Source organism: Nyctereutes procyonoides, unplaced genomic scaffold, assembly GCF_905146905.1.
Source record: "Nyctereutes procyonoides isolate TBG_1078 unplaced genomic scaffold, NYPRO_anot_genome, whole genome shotgun sequence".
NCBI lineage: Eukaryota > Metazoa > Chordata > Mammalia > Carnivora > Canidae > Nyctereutes > Nyctereutes procyonoides.
In genome coordinates this window covers 51,278,576-51,291,152 of record NW_026575043.1, presented here as the reverse complement: position 1 = coordinate 51,291,152, position 12,577 = coordinate 51,278,576, and the positions used below count along the sequence as shown (strand labels likewise).

The window sequence follows — 12,577 nt, the reverse complement described above, 5'->3', positions numbered from 1 at the left end:
GGGAGCAATTAGATAACAGGGCCAGTTGTCTGATAAAGCTCTTCCTGAGTCCTAACAATAAAACTACTATCTATATTTAAGAAAAGATCTATCTCTTCCTTCTATACTAGAGGAGGAAGAAGACTGAACCCAAACAAAACAAAACAAAATAAAATGATGAGGAAGAAGTGGTCTTAAGTCCAGGAGATAGCCCACAAAAGTTGCTACCATTCTATCCGACTCCTGTTGTGCTTTTTCTACTACCTACCTAGAGCAAGAACAGCTGACTCTTTGGGTTGGATCCACAAAATCCCAAGTAGCAGGATTATTAGCAGGCTCTTCTTCAAGAGTTGGAGTTGACATTTGGCTCCTCCTAAAAAAGGTTAAAAATGTGACTTGTGTAAACATGAGATAATATTCATACCTCCATGGTAGATGGGGAGGGGGGGCAGGTTAAAAGACCTGAATACATTTCACATAGTAATGTTATCTAGCTGACAGATAACTCAGAGCAACCCAAGGACAGGAAAAAGAACCAAACTTGTTCTATGCACTAGAAGAAGCAAGATTCAAAATATTTCTATTTAAGTTTAATGTACATTTTAACATGGGTGATAGAGCAACTAAAACACTATCTGGTACTATTGATTGTTGCTTTTAAAAGTCACCTAAACTTTGCAGAAATAACCTAAACCTTTAAAATTTTCTTTTCATAGCATCTGTGGATTATATGCCCTGAGACACTGTGCCACTCTTAAAACTCCTATATTTACTACTGTCTAAGCATAGAACAGCACTCTACGCTTGTAATGTAAACTAAAGACAAGAAAAAAATTATCTCCTACTTGTCACTAGTAATTGGTAGCAAAAAGCAGATGTCCATTATTACATACTGACAAAAACACTGGGCAGTATTTCTGTATTGCTAATTTTGCTACAGCTGATACTGCAAAGTGCTCCAATGATGGCTCTAGAGGGACTTCTCTTGCTCTCCACCCTCCCTTGCCTTTCTGGGTGTCCCACTACCCTGTTCTGTGCTGATACACAAGCGGCTGGCTGTTAGAGCTGGTGGAGGTTATTGGTGACAAATATCAAAGACAGTAAATGAAAGGAAAAGAAAAAGAAAATGTTAACTTGGAAATTATCTAGGCATTGTAGATAGAGGTGAAAACATCTGTACCAATTATTCTAGAGCAAAGGATAATTTTTAAGTGACTAGAGATACCTTTTTAATTCTAGCACATGACATACAATCTCCCACTGCAATTATTTTAGATTTTATGTACTATATCTTCTTCAGCAGCCTACTCTAGAACCAATTCACTAAGAAACAAATGAATTTCCTAAAAGTTAGATCCACATGACAGGTTTTTTATCTGTCTGTAAAACTCGAAGTCGTAGTCACTGAAGTGGACTTCTTAGCAGTTATTGGCAAGGGTGTCCATACTTATTCTGTTCTAGAGATTGAAACTCCTTTGTTTACTTTCCTCAGTCCAGAAAGGGGACATCTCAGTTATATCAAAAAAGATGTGAAAATATGATGATAAATAAGTTTACATAAATCTTGGTGAGCAGAATAGTATTTATTGAGTAATATCTGTTATCATTCATGTAATTAAAATCATCAGCACCACCAGTCTCTTCTTAGAATCAATTCTTCCTCTTTTCCAAAAATATGTTAAGGAAGGCAGGGAGAGAGAGCAAGAGGAGAGGTAGAGGGGAAAGGAAGGAAGCAAAGCCAAGTAAGGGAAGAAAAGAATATGGCTTCCCCAAATCAAACAACAGAAGCACAGCAGCTAGTAAATACCCCTCTGCATCAGTTCAGTTCAGAACTGTATTGTCATTTAAAACAGAAGGCCCATGTCACAGAATATGTGACGAAGAAGGTCATTTCCCTTTGTAAATGGAAAACATTCATAAATTCATAAATTGGTATATGAAGGAAAAACCAAACCCACTGACTACTGTCCTAAGCCATCTGTGCTAAAAAAATGTCAGATGAATACTGTGCCAATCTTGAGATAAACAGGTATTTCAAAATTTCCTAGATAATTGAGTCAAGTAAAGTAAACATCTTTAACATCCTTGGGTTGAATTTTGCATTATTATATTAAAAAAAAGATGAACTACCAATCCAATGACCCCTCAGGTTTGGTCACACAATGGTACAATGTAATCAACACTCCTCATGTAGTGATCAAAGACATGGTGTTACTAAACCATGATCTAAACCAGACATAATGCAAAAGTCATACTTGGACTGGGCTCTGTTGAGGATGCATTCCTTCCAGACTCGATGGACCATATGATTGTGGAGTTTTGGAGGAATTTTCCCCGATCTCTTTGGACTGTGCATAGTTATCATCCCCCCGTCTTGGGAGCCTAGGTGACTGACCGCACTCTGCGTACCTCCACTCTCCCCTGAAAAAGAAAGGCAATTTGGGAATGTGAAAATTATCTGAAAAGATCTCCTAGTACACAGACTGCAAGCTTATTTAACAGAAATGTTTTGATTGTTGAAACTCATATTATTCATGTAGCTCTGCCCCTACCCGCTGGCAACAACACTATCTGAAGCTATGAGCATAAATTGTGTGTACTGGCACTTTGTATGGTTCTTTGTGTTCTTCCTAAAATAGTTAATCACATCAACACTCACACACTCATACAACCCAAGGGCATACCCAGAGGCATTCCGACTCTACTGGAGACAACTTACTTGTAAAGGCTCATACATCATAGTATTAAAGATATAAACATGAATAGATTGATTTAAATTTTTAAATCCACAGTGCAGTAAGGTTTCAAGGCCGAACAAAACAGCAGAGGGAGCTTTATGCTCATTTAGCTAAAAAGCTGTGCAACAACTGCACATAGTGCCCAGGTAGGAAAAAGGATTTAATAGCACAAAGCTTTTAACAAGGTCAAATTTCAAATTTGTATGTGGAACTGTTTGTCCTTATACCTGACACTATTTATGAAAGCTCAGTGTTAAAACACTGAAAGAGGTTGTCTCGACATTCTGTATCAAAGGATCATTCACTGGTTTCTCTCTAATAACTCCACTTAGCTTTTCCAACTAGTTGGTAAATAATCCATTTCTTTTAGGATCACTATAGTTACTGGTAATACTGTTTTTTGGTTATGAGTATTTTACTACTTCTATCTCATACAAGACAAATATTGAAGTCAATTTCCAGTATTAAATTCTGATGCAATTACTTTCATCTATGTGACTTCATCAATATACCATGGGTTTTATTCTCAACAAAACTCATACAAAACATCTTGACTGAAATAATCAATTTTAAGCCCTCTGGAAATCTCCACCCTTATCTGAAAAATAAACAGACAACCTTATCCCACAATTTAATAGTCCTGATATCACTGGAATACAACCACTGTATTGAGCTGAATGGTTAGGCTTAGCTCTATTTAAAAAAAAGAAAACAAAAAACAAAAAAGTATTATCAAAATGCTTACATTCTAAGGAACTGAATGAAGTGTGCTTGTTTCCTATAAAAAGTATTGTTTTATTACAAATTAGATAAAGAAGACAAAAAATTTGGTCTTTCATTGCTATCTTTCATCTTAGAAGTTCCCTGACTTGGTTTGTGGTACAAAATAATTCATTTCAATTTTACAATGGATTTTCAAATGCTTATTATAAATCTAGGAAAAGTGGAGAAACAAACAGAAGTAGAACACATAGCCCTCTGCTCCCAAACATCTTACAATTTAGCTAAAGAGATCCTAAGTCCATGGTATCATATGGGATCAATTTATGACCAAAAAATGAGAGGGGTGGGGAAAATAAGGCATAGTCTTTTCTGAATAAAGTTGGGTTAATGCCTTTCAGTAGCTTTTAATGACTTAACTAAAATGTGGGTGATTTTAGTTAATCATGGGGAATCAGACAAGACCTATACTCCATTGCTATCAAATACGTATTGAATATTGTTACTCAAAATTATCTCCATAAACTGAAGACGCAAGCTGAGGTACCTAACCACATGAGGGATAAATGATTTCACCAAAACCAGTTAGGTCTCCTAGATCCCCTGCTAAACTAGGAGATTCTTGGCCCCTTTAGGGGAAAGGGGAACCCAGTATGACCTATATCTAGGAAAACATGGCGATGGCTCAATGTTAGTCAACTGCAGAAAGACAAGGCTGACCAGGATTCTCTCTGATTGAGCATTAAGAGTCCTAACATAGAACTCATTGTATCATGATATGAAAATTTAGACAAAATCATTTTACAACAAAGATTCCATTTGATTTTATTTAGTTTTTAGAGACTGAAGAGGCATCAGGGGATTTATTTACCTAGGGCTTAGTACAATGACATACACAGAGTAGTCACAGGGGAAGTAATTTGAAACTCTATAGTTAGGAAGTCCACGCTGAAAACCACTGTAAACAAAACCTGGTGTTTTTGAATTGTGAAATTTAAAATTCAGAACTGATTAGACACCAGGAACATCATGCATACAGCAGGCTTTCAATTTTAAGTTGAATACAAATATCTCTAAGTACCAGGCTAAACAGATAAATAAAAACTGATAACTTATGTAGTACAATTGTTTAAAATCCAAACTTTAATATGAAATGTGATCAAAACTTCTCAAAATATTGCTATAGTCTCTGTATCAGTATAACTTTATGATGATTATTTAAAAGACTGTTTTTTCTTTTTCCTTTTTTTTTTTTGTTTTCGTTTTATTAAAAACTGAGCAAATCCTTTCACAGGGGATCATCCAAATTCTCTGCTCCACCATATCAGAGCTGGATGTGTCTTTTTTTTCACACATCTTAGCAACTGCATGGTCCTAAAGACGGAGGCTGCCTGCTGCCCATTTCTATGCCTTCCACTCAGTCTCTGAGTAAGTCCTTCTAGATAACACGATCGTGTGCTGAAGCTGGAGTTTTGAGTACTGCTTTAAATGCTTACGCCACCATTTGTATACTGCTTTCTGCCTACAGAGTGCTGTTAAGTACTTCACCTAGTATATGTAACAGCTCTGTCAGGCACATAGTATTTAAGAGAAGGAAATGGAGGCTCAGGCCAAGTATGAGAATTTAACAAGGCCAACTCACCTAGTAAAAGCTATATAGCCAGATTTCTAAATTAGGTGGTCTCAATCACAATGTCTATTTCTTGTCCCCAATATACTGCTTAACCATGAACATTTATTGAATACCCTCCATATGCCAAGCACCATGCTAGAAGCTCTAAAATACTGTCTTCTCTAATCTCATGAAAATAGCCACGTGATTGTGTATCATGCTGGATAGTCTGTTTTCAGTTCAGCAGCCAAGACTTGATTTACTCTGATGGTTTTGCCAAAATGGCCTACATTAAAAAGCCTATAAATAATCTCACTTCAGCTCATCTGATGAATATCCTTTCCTTAGTGACTAGATTTCCAATTAAAATGAAGTCAACTACAACAGTTAATACAGAAAATATACTACTCCAAAGAAGTCAAAATGCTCCCAATTTAAACAATTTCTGAGTGTTTTCATGAAGGAAATTTTTTAAAGTTTCATGTATAATTAATACTTTATAGCATTAATGCAGGCAGATTACTGACAGAACAGCAATTTACTGAGAGCTTCTGGATGCCAGTCTGCCTTTATAATATAACAAGGAAAGAATTATCTCAAAGTTATCCCTGGCTGGCAATGGTCAATTAGGCAAATACTTAAGCCATTCTCTGATTTAGTGGTTTCCATTGTTTAAGTAAAGAAAAAGCAGCCTATAGCTTGTCCTGATTGTGTGTGCACATGAGCACATGTGTGTAAAGGAAGAGCTGTATGTATAGAACTTAAGGGAAACAACTACACTGTCTAACTGGAGTACAGTCTAATACGGCACAATTAAAATTCCGAAGCCTATCAATTGTTTGTTGAAAATTTTCCTTCTCTATTCTGCAAAATGTCACTCTACCTCCACCTCTTCCATAAGGCATTTTTCACGGTGAGTTTGCTCATCTGTTCCATGGCAAGGGAGCTGCGTGGTTTTCCGTGATCTCCCCGACCAAGATATTCCTGGACCGTACTCACCTATCACAGCCTGTTCTGGAGAGGTGGGAGGGGTAAGAGGCATCCCACAGTTACTTGGGTCCTTCCCACTACCAAGTCCCTGCTGCCCCACTGTAATATGGCCTCCAGCACCAGCAACACTCTGAGGAACGGGGATGTCATTCTGAGAGATCAAAACAAATGCTGAAGGATAAACCAACCGAACACCACCTGTAAGGAAAGAGAGCAAGGACAGAACCAGGCCTGAGAAAAAGTTCACACCAGGGTGCCAACTTTATTATTCTAGTGGTCAGAGTCAAAGCTATCATATGATGAAAATGAGGTGCTCATTAGGTACTGCCAAAAGTGACTAGCTCCATTCCTTCCTAAGTTAATAGCTGTTTAAACATGTGCTCCAACATTATGATAATAGCATTTGGAATACAGGGACCACTGGTGCTTCAGGCAAGATAACTACTCAGCATATACCACTGTGTCAAGAGAATAAAAAAAAGATGGGAAAATTATGGAGATTATTTTTGATGAATCTCAATGATTATCTTTTTAAATTAAGAAAGATGAAAAAGATAGAATAAAGTTCTTCAGGCAAAATATTTTCTCTTACCAACAATTACTTCAACTGCCACAGGGAAATCATCATCATATCCCAACTCCTCTTCTTCTTTCAATTCTTCTTTCTTTTTCAGCACCATTGGGTAGAAATACTGCCATTCCTCAATCAACTTACGGGTGGCTGGGTCTGACATCTTGTATGCTTGGCCTGTGAGCGTGCCATTTAAGCCATAAGGACTTACCAGTACTAAGGCAGGGAGGAGAAACGTATGTTACAGATCAGAATAATCACTCCTGCTTAAGCATAATGCTACATACATGGTCATTTGGGCTCAAGCCCAGCCTCACTTCCTGGATATCGCTTTTTATTTCCTGACCCCTTATAAAGTCTAATTTTTTTTTATAGTTCCTCATTTTAGTACCTCTTATCTATATGCCTCTCAACACACATCAATTTTTCAAGGAAATCAAATGGATGAGGTAAAAAAAAATTATCAGACAGCTGTTATCAACACACAATATATAAACTATCTATATATGAAAGCATCTACAAAACCTGTTTGATATGAGCTTATGCAATGCAAACACTGAATCTTTTATAACAAAAGAAAACCATTCAATACATATACCCCAAAACCTGTCTAGTACTTGAACACTCCAGGATTTGAGACTTCCTAAATATCTGTTGTAATTTTTAAAACAATATATAAAAAAAAACTTGTAATAACAAAAAGGCCTTGATGTACCAAGTGTGAAACATAATGCTTACTTAGTTATAATTTCAGTTATGAATTGTTTGAAGTCCACTGATGAAACAACTTTAAATAAAACTTATACTCAAAGTAAAGGACTCAAAGTCTATCTTTCTCTTTCAGTGTTTGACTCGATGTTATTTTCACTGGGCTAGCCACAAAAATGTAGTTAACATGATGCTGCATATAACCCAGCCAGTTCATATCTGTGGGGTAAGGCTAACCTTCCAAACAATACTTTTCCAGAGATAAACTTTTTCTTAATCCTATTTTTTTTAAAGATTTTATTTATTTATTCATGAGAGACACACAGAGAGAGAGAGGCAGAGACACAAGCAGGGGGAGAACCAGGCTCCATGCAGGGAGCCTGATGTAGGACTTGATCCCGGGACTCCAGGATCACACCCTGAGCCAAAGGCAAACGCTCAACCACTGAGCCACCCAGGCATCCCTTCTGAATCCTAATTTCTAAAAAAAAAATCTCAGCATAGTCATTAAATGAGACGTTCTTTTTTTGGATGGCTCTGTTTTTTTTAATGTCTGGATGACATATTACTTCATTCCAGAGAGTGATAACTATAGACATCACATATTTCTTAGTGCCTTTCTGCTGTTTCTCAATGATCCAAACAGAATAAAATACTGATTCCAACCAACACAACCACTGTTGGTTGGAATGGAACACATTAATACTGTGTTCTAGAAGTATTAATACTTCTAGAAAATTCCTACACCAATATGGTTAATTATGTTCACTATAATTATCTATAGGCCAACATTTGCCCTAAGAATATCCCTTCTCCAGACCAATCCTAGGAAATAAGCAGGATAACATCTCATAAAAGTCTTCTATGATTCGAGACATTAGCAACAAAGCAGTAAGACTTAAAATTAATTGGTCTATGGAGACCTGATATTGCTAATATTATCTTTCCCAACTTAGGTAAGTTGCCTTTCCTCGTGACTAGGAATTCCTTCTGTTCTTATCATAAATGCTTCCTTTTATTTTCAGTAATAAAGTCTAGAATGAAGTTAGATGATCCTCAGCATCTTCAAAGTCAACAAAACACAGTATTTAAATAATTCTGGTAATTCACAATATCCACATACTGTACAACTCCTAAGTGCACAGCTTGGGAATTGGGTTTTGAATTTTACAGTAGTTCACACAGCAAACACTCAAAATTACAGAATGATAATGTGCATAGTTCAAAATGTATTACAAAGAGAGGTGGTTAAAAAAAAGGTAATAATTAGGACACAGTTAAATGATGATTCAGTGTTCTTTTTTACCTTTAAAAAAAATGGCTTAAGTATCTTTAGGGCAAGGAACAGATGTTTTCATTAAATTAAATCAGAATCATTTGTAGGAAACCAAAAAGCAATCATAAATAATATGGAGGCTAACCACTCAATGACAAACTGTTATGTCAATAAAAATACTTAGTTAAATCTGTTAAAGTATCAATGTTTTTAAAAAATTATGTTGTGTGATATACTAGGACCATTTCAACCAGACATCTCTAGTAATAAATTAAATTGAACCAAAAATGATTTTTCCAGATGATTCAATCTAATATTATTACAGTTAAATATTATAAAATTTAAAAAGCTATTTATAGAAAACTCTGAATTCCAAAAACAAAACCAAAGATTTAGAATTCATGGTTTAAAAAAAGGGATATGGTGTTATTTTGGCAATATCTAGGCGATTAGCTGAAAATTAATGAAAATTTACACATTAAGTTAAATTACAACCAAATACCTACAATCAGTATAGTCTCAAAAGAAATAATAACGATATTAACAATACTAAAGAAACTATACAATTCTAGAAATAGGATTCTGGTTGAAATTTCAAAAACAGTAATTTTCTGTTAAGTCACTGTATGCCTGAAACCATGGAAGAAACAAAACAATGAAAACTTCTAATTTTTAAGATTTGTCAATTACTCAGTGGATTATATTTTTCAAATTCTTATAGCTCTTCTTTTGTTCTGAAGGCAATTGTCTACAGTTTATTCCTTAGTATAATTTCACCTTAGTATAATTTCACCATGTTGTACACATGATAAGCTCTAAGTTTTCAGCAAAATACTGGCAAGCTTTCTTTGTGAAATGCTAGTCTTCCCTTGCTTCCTCAGAAGTTGACCCTTATGCTTAGCATTAATTATCTTAAATTATCTTATTAATTAGCTTAAAGTTAAGCATAGGCTTAGCTTTAAAATGCCAGTTTAAGATAATACCTCATTCTGCAAACCTTACTGGGCAAGGTGGCTATCCACTTGGTGGGAGAGAGGTAGATGGCAGGGACATCACCGTTTACTTACCTTGAAATGGTGCAGGTGAAGACTGAGCCATGTGTATATGCTCCTCATTGATCAAATAAATTGGCTGGTGTTGGGCAATCTCCACACTTGTACATACATTACTTTCCCCATGAAGAAAGAATGTGAATGCACAGGACAAATGCTCACTAAAAAAGAAACAATGAGAAACTCAACTCTACATTTTGATAGGAAATGAGTGCAAGGTACAGGAATTACAAATGGGATACACTTTTACTTTATCAATCACCCAGCAAAGCTTGTCTCTGATGAATTAATAGCATAAACTTCCAGTTGATTTGAACAAATAATGTAACAATAACTTGCTGACCAACTAAATTAAAGATACTAGATAGTTATGCTGCACTGTGAAATCTGGAAAGCTATTGTGCAGACTGCCTCCTGTTTCATTTGCATAAAGTCTCCTATGCTGACTATAAACTCCTAAGGACAGAAAAAGAATCATAACATTTTTCTACCTTCTCATGCACTAGTGTCTGAAATGGCTTTTAATGGATTCTGAGGACAAAGATTAAATAGTTTTGCTTATGTTTGGCTTGACATAACAATAAAATCAAATTTACAAGCTTACAACACTGACATGGTTAAAATTGTTCATCTAAAAATAGCGATTAAAGATACAGTTGTATACAAGTCGCCAATGTACAACTGCTAAGGTAATACAAGTCTCTAAATGGACTGGTGATGTTATATTTAATTTTTACAATTTAATTCTGATCACAAAATTTTATTAAAGCATTCCACTTCTCCATTTTCCACACAATTAGCTAAAAATTGATAAAAAATGATGTGTCTTGGAGAAAAATAATTTCAAAATTACTACAGAAGCACATTCTTTCAAAGTTGTTAACTTTGGCCCTAAGCCAGTGATAATATCTCCATTTCTCAAGACAGCTCATAAGAATACTTGCCTGATGAACCAAAATCTCTGTAGGGCAGGCAACAATCATTTAAAAAATCATCTCCAAGATGTGATTCTTCTCAAAATTTCTCTAAAATATTATAAACTATATTTTGAATACTACTAAAAACATTACAGTTTGCTTAGGTTTAAAATTATAATGCTTTAAGGAAAAAGTGAACTAAAAGTTAAAACTTTCACTTTATCACACAGGGAAGCATCTATATTCTTCCTTGACAAGTATGTTAAGATAACTTGAGAAAATGGTGTGTTTTACTGGAATGTTTAGTTTCAACAATAGGAAATACCTCGACGGGATGAGCACTGGGTGTTATTCTGTATGTTGGTAAATTGAACACCAATAAAAATTAATTTATTAAAAAAAAAAAAAGGAAATACCTAGTCTTGATATTTAGCACAACGGAGTAAACTTAAGATAGTAACTAAAATTTTATAAGAATTTTGAAAAATTTGGGACCCCTGGGTGGCACAGCGGTTTGGCGCCTGCCTTTGGCCCAGGGCGCGATCCTGGAGACCCGGGATCGAATCCCGCGTCGGGCTCCCGGTGCATGGAGCCTGCTTCTCCCTCTGCCTGTGTCTCTGCCTCTCTCTCTCTCTCTCTCTATCATAAATAAATAAAAATTGGAAAAAAAAGAATTTTGAAAAATTTAAACACCTCCTTGACACCATACTTCTAAGTTTACAAGGAGGAAATGACATATAGCAATTTAAATGTATACTGGTATAAGATACCATTAACTGTAAAAATGCATAATCCTTTAATTTCTGAAAATGATATTAGAAACATATCTTCAACACACATCATAAGAGAATCAAAATATAGGTTTACTGACTACAGATTGGTTAATTTTCCATCTATAAACTTCAGTGGAGGCGTTTAAGCTGACTTATCCCTTTCACACCTACTGTCCTGTGTGGTCAATAGCATATTTATAAGAAAACTGGTTAGAGTTACAGGTATTGAGGGTAACACAGAGTATGTTCTCTATTCCACTGATTTCCAACTGTGCATGAAAAGAAATGCAACCAACATTTACCTACCAATTAGTAAATGTAAAGAAGGTGCAAGAAGCCTAAAATGACAACAAATAAAACATCATCCTTGCCCTGAATGGGTATATGTATAAGCTAACAAAAGACAGATATGAATGTACATTGAATAAAGCCAGACACTAATACAGAAATAGAAATAAAATAGCATAGGAAGGCTAAGATGTACAAATTTTTCCAATTTGGAAGATCCAAGTGCTTCAAGAAAGCAAGAACAAATGAAAATAGGATTTCAGTGGCAGAGAGAAAAGAAAAAGTAAGAGAGAGGCATGACACAAGGATTAGATGTTGTTAAGAACAGCAGGCAGTTTGGAAATTCCAAAAGAGGGAAAGAGGTGATATGATGAGAAAAGAGTTTCAAAAAGAAGTCAGAGGTCACACCTTGAGACAACTGCTAAGTTACTTCACCCTTCTAATCACAGTTTCCTCATATGTAAAATGAGCTGTGAGCACAAATTGCTGGGCTCTCACAGGTTCTGATTCAGGAGGTCCAGCATGGCCCCAAGAATATGCATTTGTACAAAGTTCCCATGTGCTGCTGCAGCTACTCCCAGCCCAAGGACCATGACTTTGGGAACCACTAAGCTTGATGGTTCCTATATCCCTTTCCAGCTATACAGTTTTGTTTTTTTCTATGTTTATATGACACAGGAAGGCAGGGATGACTACAGTGACATTAGAAAGTAGAATTCCCCTTTGACCTAGCAATACCACTTCCAAGACTTTATCCCATAGATATAACTATTGTATAGTTATTGACTACAGCATTGCTTGTAACAGTTAAATACTGAAAACAGCCAAAATGTCCATCAGTAAAGAACTGGTTAACTAAACAATGACCTATGATTCATTCCTACAAAGTAATATTGTGCAACTACCTAAAAGAAAATGATCACACTGACAGGTGAAATCCTCCAACAAAAAGT

General features: G+C 35.6%; 1 protein-coding gene across 2 annotated transcripts in view; it reads right to left on the bottom strand.

The window, feature by feature from the left end:
• Positions 1-12,577, bottom strand: part of MED13L (mediator complex subunit 13L) — a 299,067-nt gene that overhangs the window by 51,879 nt on the left and 234,611 nt on the right. For both annotated transcript variants that reach the window (XM_055322293.1, XM_055322294.1), the window contains exons 5-9: positions 9,662-9,807; positions 6,632-6,826; positions 6,049-6,237; positions 2,235-2,400; positions 248-352 (exon numbers count right to left, since the gene is read on the bottom strand). In XM_055322293.1, coding sequence (XP_055178268.1) covers positions 248-352; positions 2,235-2,400; positions 6,049-6,237; positions 6,632-6,826; positions 9,662-9,807 — 801 coding nt within the window. The remainder of the gene's footprint in view (positions 1-247; positions 353-2,234; positions 2,401-6,048; positions 6,238-6,631; positions 6,827-9,661; positions 9,808-12,577) is intronic.